At 38.7% G+C, this 12,246-nt stretch overlaps 1 protein-coding gene across 17 annotated transcripts in view; it reads right to left on the bottom strand.

The window, feature by feature from the left end:
- The window catches only part of ANKS1B (ankyrin repeat and sterile alpha motif domain containing 1B), a 1,084,349-nt gene that overhangs the window by 44,337 nt on the left and 1,027,766 nt on the right, over positions 1–12,246 (bottom strand). For 16 of the 17 annotated variants that reach the window (XM_058741681.1, XM_058741678.1, XM_058741679.1 and 13 more), the window contains one exon: positions 11,504–11,575. In XM_058741681.1, coding sequence (XP_058597664.1) covers positions 11,504–11,575 — 72 coding nt within the window. Of the gene's footprint in view, positions 1–11,503; positions 11,576–12,100; positions 12,198–12,246 lie in introns of those variants that run through there. The other variant, XM_058741684.1, reaches the window with a different exon arrangement.

Below are 12,246 nucleotides of genomic sequence, written 5' to 3'. Positions count from 1 at the left end.
AGCCAGGAGATTCCTATGGGATGGGAAAGCCTTACCGACCTTGTGATTTGTCAGCCTCAAGGAGAGAAGGGTTAGGTCTTCATTTTTGCAATAGGGAACTGGTTCAAATTGCAAGTGCTGAGAAGGAAAGACTTTTTGAAACAGCAGGAGGATTATTAGGGGCAGCTGCGAAGTTTTCCCCTCTGGATGTCTTTAAAAATAGTCTGGACTCTTATTTGTCACTGATGACTTAGGGGTAAGTCTCATTTGGCTGGGAAATGAGGCTAGATGACCTCTCAAGGGCTTTTCTGGCCAGGAGAAGCCTGACACAAGGGCTGGGTGAGTACAGAGCCTGGTACGACCATGTGACAAGAGCAGACGGTGGGCAGGCAGCCATTCTAACTACTCCCTTGGCACAAGACACAGCTATTGTACTGCCAAGTGTAACTCACACACCCTGGCCAAATCTAGTACAGCGCAAAGCGATGCCCTCTATCTCTACTCCTCTGGCCCTGGCTGCTTTCCAGGCACCATGGCAGAATGATTCCACCAGGGCAACCTAACTGCATGGCAGACTTAACAGGAATGCCCAGTGGACCAAGGCAGCTGTTCTCAAACTTTCGTGGGCATTGGAATCACATGGAAGGCCTGGTAAATAACAAATCGCTGAGCCCCACATCTACAGTTTCTGATGCAGTAAGTGTTATGAACTGAAGGTCTGTGATCTCCCAAACTTCTTATGTTGAATCCTAATGCCCAAAGTATTAGGAGTTGGGGCCTTTGGGAGGTGCTTAGGTCATGAGAGTGGAGCTGTGAATGGGATTAAGTGTGCTTATAAAAGGTATAAAAGGGTCCTCTTCCATCATGAGAGGGCAGTGAAGATGGCCATCTATGAGCCAGGAAGAGGGCTGGCCAGTGTCTTGACTTGGGGACTTCTCAGCCTTCAGAACCACAAGAAATAAATTTCTCCCAGTCACATGGTATTTTTATTATAGCAGCCTGAAAAACTAAGACAGTGAGTCTGAGATAAGGCCTAAGACTTGCACTTATAACAAATTTCCAGAAGCTACTGCTGCTACCACAGTTCAAAAACTTCTGTTCTAAAAACACAGTTGATTTTGGGGGCTCCTGGGTGGCACAGGTGGTTAAGCATCTGACTCCTTGTCTTGGCTCAGGTCATGATCTCACAGTTCATGAATTCAAGCCCGGCATCAGGCTCTGTGCTGATGGTGTGGAGCTTACTTGGAATTCTGTCTCTCCTTCTCTCTACCCACCCCTGCTTGTGCGTGCTCTCTCTCTCTCTCAAAATAAATAAGTTAAGTAAATAGTTGATTTCTGATTGAAAGTCACTGTCAGAACTGTTCTCTGCTGCTATGCATGTAAACTCAGTTGTACTGCATCCTACATTAATTCAGAGAGAAGCTAATTTATCAAAACACACTATCTTCTGCTTGACAAGTGATTTCCAAAAATCCTTAGTTAGCACTTAGTTACAGATCTTGGTCTTCAGAGCAAATAACAAGAATTATTTAAACTTCCATGGTTTCTCAGGGACTGTGAAAGTAAAAAACATTCTTCACATAAAATAAAGAGTTCAGGTCATAAAGATAGATTCTAGAGGTACTTCTAGAATAGATGTTGATCAGACAGAGCTGACAGGCCCAGGGGTAACGCTGAAGATGTATGGATTCTCATAAAAGTTCCCCAGTTCTCCCTCAACTAGGAGCACATCCAAGGTATTAAGTATATACCTTGAGAGACGTGATGAGCAAACACCAACACACTTTCGTGTACTGCTTCCAGAAGTGTCAACTGGAACCAGGTTTTTAGAAGGCAGTTTGGCAATTTTTACCCAGAGTTTCAAGATGTGTATACTTTTGACCTACCCAGTCTATATTTAGTGGCTAATTCTAAGGAAACAATCAGACCCGTGGCAAAAGATGTAGGTGTAAGGATGTTGCCCACAGTGTTGGTTATAATTTGAAAAGATTCAAAATGACCTAATGACCAACAAGGGGAACTGGTTAAATGAGTTTGGTTCAGTTATTGATTGGAATATTGTTCAACCACTACAAATGTTGAAGATAAATATTTATTGGAACAAAAATATTTTAAAATATGTTGTTATGTTAAAAATAGATTAGAAAATAGAAAACAGTAGGCACAGTATATTCCTATTGCTTTGTAGAAAAGAGATGCCTATGAATGCATGATTAATTAGTTTGGAGGATTACATAGGAACAAGGTGTTAACAGAGAGGTGTTTACCATCTCTGTGTGATAAAATTACCATTTTTTTAAATGTTTATTTATTGATTTTTGAGAGACAGAGAGAGAGAGAGAGAGAGAGAGAGAGTGAGTGAGGGAGAAGGAGAATCCCAAGCAGGCTCTGTGCTATCAGCTCAGAGCCCGATGTGGGGCTCGATGTCATGAATTGTGAGATCATAACCTGAGCCGAGATAAAGTCAGATTGCTCAACCTACTGAGCCACCCAGGTGCTCCCTTTTTATTTCTCCTTTCCCTATCTATGTTTTAAAACTGGATAACAATGAATGTTTATTACTTTTATAATAATAAAATGAGAAGTTTTAAAAATGTATATATTTTTTTAGTTAAAAAGCTAATTGTATGGGAATGTAAACTGGTGCAGCCACTCTGGAAAACAGTATGGAGGTTCCTCAAAAAATTAAAAATAGAACTACCCTAAGACCCAGCAACTGCACTACTAGGTATTTATCCAAGGGATACAGGTATGCTGTTTCGAAGGGGCACATGTACCCCAATGTTTATTAGCAGCGCTACTGACAATAGCCAAAGCATGGAAAGAGCCCAAATGTCCATTGACAGATGAATGGATAAACATGTGGTATATATATACAGTGAATATATACATTTGAATATATATATATATATTCAAAAAGAATGAACTCTTGCCATTTACAACTATGTGAATGGAACTAGAGGGTATTATGCTAAGTGAAATTATTCAGTCGGAGAAAGACAGGTATCATATGACTTCACTCATATGAGGACTTTAAGATATAAAACAGACAAACGTAAGGGAAGGGAAGCAAAAATAACATAAAAACAGGGAGGGGGACAAAACAGAAGAGACTCTTAAGTGTAGAGAACAGAGGGTTGATGGAGGGAGTGTGGGAGGGGGGATGGGCTAAATGGGTTAGGGACATTAAGGAATCTACTCCTGAAATCACTGTTGCACCATATGCTAACTTGGGATGTAAATTAAAAAATAAATAATTAACAATAAAATTTAAAAAAACTTAAAAAAAAAGCTAATTGTAAACATGTGAAAAAACACACCGACTTCTCACTTATGATAAGTTCAATCCATCACTTATAAGAACAAGTTAAGAGTGTGTTTGTGTGGGGCCGCCTCAGTGGCTCAGTTGGCTGAGCATCTGACTTCGGCTCAGGTCATCATCTCACAGCTTGTGAGTTCGAGCCCCATGTCGGGCTCTATGCTGACAGCTCAGAGCCTGGAGCCTGCTTCAGATTCTGTGTCTCTCTCTCTCTCTCTGCCCCTCCCCCACTCATGCCATGTCTCTGTCTCTCAAAAATAAATAAAAACATTTAAAAAAATTAAAAAAAGAGTGTGTTTGTGTGCACATAGGTATGGTCATGTTGAACTTATGAAGAGACCCACTGATAAGCTCCTTCTCCAGGAGACACTGCAGTACAGTGAATAATAGCACAGAAGGGCATGTTTGGATTCCTGTCTTGGCTCCACTGTGTGTCAAGATATTTAACCTCTATGTCTTAGTTATTTCATCTGTAAAATGGGTATGTTAATATAGCATCGACTTTGTAGAGCTGTGAGGATTACATAATCCAGGGCCCAGCATGTAGGGAGCATCAACAAATTTTAGGCATTGCTCTTATTCTGAGGATGGATGCTTTCACTTATCTGCTTTCCAAAGTACATCCTCCCACTGGCAAGAGAGAGTAGAAGTAAAGTCAACATCTGTGAGCATAAGTGAATAATCTCTGGGCTACATGCTAGGATAGTGGTGAAATGGTGGTTCCAACAATGAATATTCAGCAGAGCAATATATCTGGACCAATGACAATGGACTCAGTATGTTTAGAAAGAGAGCTTCAGTGGGCGTTAAAGGCAGAAGAGGACCATGAAACCTTTCAGTGATGTGCAATAGTGAAGGTGTATAAAGATGATATAGGATGAGACGATCAGAATTGTTCAGTCTTCCTTTGGGAGGACCCCTAGGAAATCACTCACAAAGCACAAGTACAAGTGAGCAAAACTTAGCAGTGAGCAGTTAGAAATGCTGTTGCCTTGTGTATACTGTTATTTTAATATACACTCATATTTATGGGCTTAGACCTGTACTGACCTGCAGTACTTGGGAGGGAACAAAAAATGAAATATTTTATTCCTCCCTGAAACTTGGGCAAATGGAGACTTTTAAAAAAACAGCTGTTTGCACATTTCTTCCAAGCCTGGTTCCTAAGTAGTAGTCCCTGAAATGATTTCTGGAAACAATCCTAATAGACAGGAGTTGTAGAAGGAACTAAACATGACTTAAGTTTTGAGTCTCTTCTTTTTCTTTTTAAAGTTTCTTTATATTTCTTTTGAGACAGAGAGAAAGAGAGCACACAGCAGAGGGGCACAGAAAGAATTCCAAGCAGTCTCCATGCTGTCAGTATAAAGTCTGATGCTGGGCTTGAACTTACAAACCACGAGATCATGACCAGAGCTGAAATCAAGACTCAATGCTTAACCAACTGAGCTACCCAGGTGTCCCCAGTTTGAGTCTCTTGTAAGAGCATAGAGACATTTCCATCTAATTCTAAAATCTGATTTCAAGCATTCCAATCCATTCTCCAACATTATTATTATTTTTTTTGACAAGCACAGAAAAAAGACAGTCTTCACACTTCAATCAAGGTACATTTGGAAATTTATAGATTTGAAAATTCAACTTTAGAATTGTTTCTAGATTGAAAGTTTAAAAATGAGACAAGGTCAGGGGAATGGACTCAATAAGAAACCTGAACTATGGTGTCTGAACTATCTAAGCCCTTTGGGAAATAAAGATTCCCTAATTTAAATTTGCCAGATCTGCTTACTCCTGACAAAAAAAAAAAAAAAAAAAAAAAAAAAAAATATATATATATATATATATACATACATATATATACATATACATATATATATTTCCTATTTTGCATTGAGAAGGCGGATTTCTACCTGATTGTAGTTGAAAACAGGTATTTTTCTTTTCTTAAAAGAGAAATTGCCTCGAGCACAAACACCTGTGAACAATACTCATCATCAACTATGGGATTAGAGAAAGATTTTAGAGTATGAAATTGAATATAATAGCCTACCTCTTATAGTAGCAGATGTTTCCTAATAGTATATTTAATTAGGGAAGTGACTGAATACTGTATATTAGTGATAATTATACCCTGAGGCAAAATTCAGGGCTGGGGGATGGGGTATGTGTAAGTCTCGGGAGGCAAAAAGGAATAGTAGAACGTCATCTGGCCAGAGCAAATCCCTCATTTGAGCAACCACTGTGCGTTTTAGAATCTTTGAAGTGGGAATTACTCATACCAAAGAGAACACTGAAAGGCCAAAGCAACCTATTTATTGCTTTGTAAAGTTCAGTCCTGTGAACACATTATTTAAAAGAGGCAAGCTAACTCCCAATCGATTTAGGAACAAGTTACTTCCCCCAAAATATAAAACTGCAAAATTACATTTACCATCTTATCAACAGTTTCCCATCATTTTCTCTTCCTCTTGGTGATGGCCTTTAAAAACTGGAACTAAGGGGCACCTAAGTCAGTCAAGTGTCCGACTCTTGGTTTTGGCTTAGGACATGTTCTCAATGGTTCATAAGATTGAGTTCCATGTCAGGCTCTGTGCTGACAGCACGGAGTCAGCTTGGGATTCTCTCTCTCCGCTCCCTCCATCAACCCCCCCTCCCACTCATGCACACACTCTCTCACAAAATAAATAAATAAACATTAAAAAAAATAATGAGAGTGCAGGATTCCTAAGTTTTTGAATACTTTCTTACATACTGCGAATGCAGAAAACCAGGGTAACGACTGCAATACTGACATTATAGTTGAGTAAAAAATAAATGAAATAATCCAAAGCAAATCTATCAATTTACCTGTTCGAACATTTTGGAGGAAGAGGTCAACGTGTTTTGAGGTTTTAGTGAACTAGACCCTTTACAGGCATCACTTTATTGATCACCATCAAAACCACCCTAAAGGTAGCTATGTTATGGCAGGCCCTGGGGTGACAATATACGTAGTTCCTGCCCTCTAAGGGGCACGGGGCATGAGCAACCAGGTTTGTACAGTGGTGACATGAGGTGTGACAGAAGGAAGGTTCTGTGTTCCATGGGGAGCATGTTGGGGGCATCATATTCAGGATCCCAGAGCTAATGCTTCCCCTCAGGAATCCTTTCAGAAATGAAGCCTGTCTCTGAGCACAGATTTAGCTGGAAAACCTAACTAGTAACATAAAAGGTAGCACTAAATGAATATGTTCAGATCAAATAGATACTTCTTACAACTTCTCACATATGTTACTAATATGTTTTTAGACTTTAATTTTAACTAGAAATGCCTGTAAAGCTGTCACAGTAAAGGTAATAGGCAGCCAAGTTGTACTACTGAAGAGCGAAATAATTCACAGAAATCATTCGTCCTAAAAGTATGCCTCAATATCAAGGCATATCTAATCTCTTGGGCTTTTATTAAAGAAAACTCTGAAAGAGAAGACAAAAACTGCAATTTTACTTAAAAAAATTATCAGGGTTTAATGTAAGTTCCTATTGATTCTTCTTCACTAAACACAATTAAGAAGATAATTTTAAGAGGGTGTGGATCCAGGAAAAAAAAAGTCTTAAGACAAAAACCTGCATACAAATATTTATAGCGCCTTTGTTCATAATTGTCAAAATTTGGAGGCAACCAAGATGGCCTTCAATAAGTAAATGGATGAACAAACTGTGGTACATCCATATGATGGAATATTATTCAGTGATAAAAAGAAAGAGCTATTGGGCACCTGGGTGGCTCAGTCGGTTAAGCATCCGACTTTGGCTCAGGTCACAATCTCATGTTTCATGAGTTCGAGCCCTGTATCGGGCTCTGTGCTGACAGCTCAGAGCCTGGAGCCTGCTTCAGATTCTGTGTCTCCCTCTCTCTCTGCCCCTCCCCTGCTCATGCTGTCTCTGTCTCTGTCTCTCTCTCTCTCAAAAATAAATAAACATTAAAAAAAAAAAAAAAAAAAAAAAAAGAGCCATCAAGCCACAAAAGACATAGAGGAAGGAAGCTTAAAAGCATATTGCTAAAGAAATGAAAGAGGCCAGTCTAAAAAGTGTACACACTGTATGATTCCAACTATTTGACATTCTGGAAAAGACAGAAGACAGTAAAAAGGTTAGTGGTTGCCAGGGGCTGGGGGGCTCAGGGGAGAGGAGAGATGAACAGGTAGAGCACAGGGGATTTTTAGGGCATGAAACAATTCTTTGTGACACTGTAATGGCTGCATTTGTCAAAACCCCAAACACTGTATAACACTGAGAATGAACTCTAATGGAAACCACAGACTTTAGTTAATAACAATATTGTTTGTACTTGTGACAAATGTACCACATCAATGCATGTTAATATGTGAAACTGGGAAGGGAATGGTGGAGGGGGTATGTTCAATAACTGCACTTTATGCTTAATTTTTCTGTTAACCTAAAACTGCTCTAAAAAGTAAAGTCTGTTAGAAAAATTATAAGGCAGTTTGAAGAGGAAAAAGACTGGCTGACCTGAACAGAATGATGTGAATTACTACCATCTCACATACATTAGCTTATGATGGCCTATTTTTGATTGAAATAATATGAGTATAATAAAATACCAGGACATCAGTGTAGAATTATCTTGGTTTCAGAAATGGAGGGGACCTTAGAGATGAATAAACAGGCTTAGATAAACTTAGAAATTAACCAATTGTGACCACCAAACACTCCAAATGTTTCTGAAGGGGGAACATTGTGTTTGGTTTGTGCTGGGGCAAAGTACATGTATTTAAGTATTATGGAAAAAAATATAGTTGCTTAGGATGCAAGAAAAACTTAAAATTATTTAGGTTAACACATTGGAATGTACCCCAAATTTCTATATATATCTGTACCTACATGGTTTAATTTAGCTAATTTTACAGACTCTTTGAGGGTTCCTAAAGCTCTTTGTCAACACAAATGATCCACATTTTCAGCTATTTTATTTTGTTTTTAATTTTTTTAAGTTTATTTCTTTCTTTTCAGAGAGAAAGAGAGGGAAGGGCAGAGACAGAGGGAGAGAGAGAATCCCAAGCAGGATCTGCACGGCCAGCACAGAGCCCGATGTGGGGCTTGAACTCACAAATGGTGAGATCATGACCTGAGCTGAAATCAAGAGTTGGATGCTTAACCAACTGAGCCACTCAGGCACCCCTACATTTTCAGCTATTTTCAAACTCTGGGCAAAAAATGTTCCAAGGGCTCATTAGAGAGGTAGTGCAGCCTGGGGTTTGGAGTTCGGTGGTGGAACTAGATCACCTGGGTTCAAACCCTGGTTGCACTGCTTGCTGGCTAACCTTGGGTAAGTTACTTAACTTTCATCAGCTTTTGTTTCCCCACATGTAAAGTGGGGACAGTAGCAATACTCACTCATGATTAAATGAATTAATGCACATAATCACATGTGCAGGGCCTGGTCTACAGCTGTCAAGTGTTAACTGCTATTAGTATTGAAAAACTGATTTTAGGAGACCATGCCTGCAGGTCACTTTGGGGATCATCTGTGATGATCCTGCAGGTTGATGGAAACATGAAGACTACGCTATAGTGAAACTTCTCCTACTTTGGGGGAATTACATGTTAACTTGTAGGATTTCTCTACTGAACTGTGAACTCAGGGAGAGCAGGAACCAAATCTTAGTCATCTTTGTTAACAAAGTACATTAAGGAAGCATTTCTCAGAATAAAGAACCGTAAGATTTACTTCTTACTGGGAAAGAAATTTTAATTTCAGCTAAAATGCATACTGTTGAATTGAAAACGTCTTTTTTTTTTTTTTTTACACCCGAAGAGTTAAAAACCAGGTAAAGTTTTAATCTACAGTAATTTGGCCTAATGATATTACTATATATCAACTTTTAAGATCACCAGTCCTAAAGTATTTCCCCTGGGTAGATCTGATCATTCTGGGACTTTTGACTGCAATGCTACCATGTTGAAAGCAGATAAAACAGCGTCTTGAAGTTCAAACTGAAAATTAACTGCAAGTTGAGATCCACACCATTTTCAGTTGGTGAGAGTTCTAATTCACAATACAATAGTCCCAGATAACAGCAAACCTGAGTTTCTCCTTTTGAAAGGCTCTAATAAATCCACTGAATGCAACTTCAACCACTGTACCAAAGACTGATATTTATTTAATCAAGATGGGAGATAAGGGTTTGTGATATTCTAAGAAGCAATGAAGTCCCTATTTTCATGTAAACTACCCCAAATAAACACCAAGGGCAGCAAACCAGAAAAACTCCAAGGAACAGAAGAATGGCTTCTAAACAGAAGGCCTTTTCTGTTTCATTTTAAGCAACAGACAAGTATTTAACTAGATTATTCTCCGCTGACACTATTAAAATGGCTTCCCTGTTATCAGAATGGAATTTCAGATCCACTTAATTTCAAGAAATTGAAATTCAAATCACAAATCTGGTTTTAAATGGTGCTATGTGCTGTATGCACTATTTATGCGGATTACAGCATCGAAGTAGCTGGACTCAGATAATTGAGTTAATAGCATTAAATCAGAGATGCCAAATTAATTTCTTAGACACATTCATAAATAGCTCTAAAATTATTATGAGGCTTGATGATTGAAAAATGTTCCCATTTTATTGTTCACTGGTGACATAATTTAGATCAGATATATATTGAGAATACCAGATTCCCAGAATTATAAAACCATGAACCAAGACCCCTACAGGGCACCTCGTCCCATATCCTCATTTTCTAAGTAAGAAAACGAGGCCCAGGGGAAGCAGGCAAGTGCAGTAGTTAAATGCTGGAGTCAGATCTGCGTTCTAGTTCCAGATTGGCAAGTTATTCACTATGTGACCTCGGGAAAGTTACTTAGCCTCTCTCAGCCTCAGTCTCTTCACGAGTAAAGTGGGGGTAAGGACACTACTAATCTCTAGGTTTGTGATAGGATTCAGTGGGATAAACACACAAAGCACCCAGCATAGAAGACTGGCACATTTTACCTACTTGGTAAATATTAGCAGTAATTATTATTATGACTAAGAGTGACTTCCACAGCATGTAAGCAGCAAGAAAACCAGAACATAGAGTTCCTGACACATACCACAGCTTTTTTCATCTAAATATAGTACCTGGGATAAAGATTCTTTGGCACTGACAATAGAAGTATAACTCTACATCAAATAGAAGGATAACTATTTTCAGTCTTTCTGTTACTGAGCTGATCCAAATATTAAATCAGTGATCACATACTGAGGTCTCAGTTTCATGAAGATTCACACACCCTCAGCCTTCCAAGAGCAATCAAGTAGTACATATTTGTCTTCATAACTGTTTTAGTTTAATTCAATGCTTTTAAATATTTCCCACCCAACACTGCTCATATAAAATAAATGATGATGTAAACTGGCCGCAAATAAGAGTTAGGGTTCACTTGCTGACAAATTTGAGTGTTAGTTGCTATATGGAGTAAGCCTACTATTCTCAATCTGTACTGTCAGTCAGCGCCACACCCCTCTATATATCTGCTGTGGAGGAAGCAAGAATAAAGGATACAGAAAAAAAAAAACAAAAGCTAAAGTGGGTGTGCAGCAGGAGTAAGACTTGGTCTGGCTAATACAGCTTCCTAGGAACCCAGCAATCACCAATCACAGGCATTTGCAATTGCCCTTTTTGTCAACGTTTACTGCCCTTACATGATTTAACTCAGAGTTGAATGGTTTTTTTTTCTTATACTAAAAAACAACAACAACCCAGAATAATTAAGAATTAATACCCATAAAGAACATTAGCTTTATATAATATGCTCTCAATACTTTAGCATTTGATAATTTTTTAGTTAACTGGTGGTCTTTACAGTAAATGTTCTCAGACTGACAGGTAGGTGCTTAAAGCATTTTCTTGCAACCAACTAAAGATCATTTTTCTCAATCTGGATAATGACCAGTGTATATACAATTAACTTTAAATTTTTAAAAATAATAAATGTAATATGGCACAAATAAATAAATATATCCAACGGATATCAACTCAAACTACAGTGAGATAAACTCAAGGATAAACATGAACAAAGCCCAAACACCTTTTTATGGAACAGCAATGTGATTCAGCAGACCAACAGATGAAGAAAATAGTCATTTGAAAAGTGGCAATTTGTAACCATACCCGGTATTTAGTATTTCAGCGACTAGAAATAAAATTGTTTGGCAAACTTACCCTCATTTTTGCACAGGCATCTTGGGTTGATTCTGTCCCTCTGAGCTCTTTTATCAGCATAGAACCTAAATACTAAAATACAAAACATTTCAATGATTTATGAAAAAGAGTATAAATATGAGTTGCGATTTAGAAACCAAACTGTGGAAGTCCTATTGGCTGGGTTTCCTGGCTGAAAGTTGCTGAATAACTTTAAAAAACTAACAGTAACTAATCCTAACAAATAAATGCCTTTAGAAAGAGAATGCCGTAGAATTAACTACAGTTCTGAGGGCTGTAAATTGCTCTTTATAATAAAACTGCAGCATCTTCTAAAGATGCCATCTTTCAAATCATATTTAACTGCAAAATGGGGGCATCTAAAAATGTTTTCCTTTTTTTTTTTTTTTTTTTTTTTGAGGCAGCAATGTCTGCAAAAATAAATCACACTACTCTCTACGTAATTACAGGGTTGTGTGAGACAGCTGAGAAGCTAAGCAACATGCACCCCATTTGGGCTGACTTGGCTGCGTAGGTAATTAACGTTAGGCTGTTCTCGGGCGGAGACGCAGTTTGGGGTCTTTTCATTCACAGCTGCGCGCCCCGTGGTTGATCCACCTGAGAACGGGATGGGCGCGGGATGGGAGCCAGCGGGGAGGGAGAACGGCATCTCGGTTGTTCCCGAACAGAAAGAGTTCAGTCCCTGCTGCAAACCCACACGGAGGGCTGAATGGGGGAGGGGGAAGATGAGAAAAGTCTCCTCC

Source organism: Neofelis nebulosa, chromosome 8 (genome assembly GCF_028018385.1).
Source record: "Neofelis nebulosa isolate mNeoNeb1 chromosome 8, mNeoNeb1.pri, whole genome shotgun sequence".
Taxonomy (NCBI): domain Eukaryota; kingdom Metazoa; phylum Chordata; class Mammalia; order Carnivora; family Felidae; genus Neofelis; species Neofelis nebulosa.
This window is presented reverse-complemented; position numbering and strand designations above follow the sequence as displayed.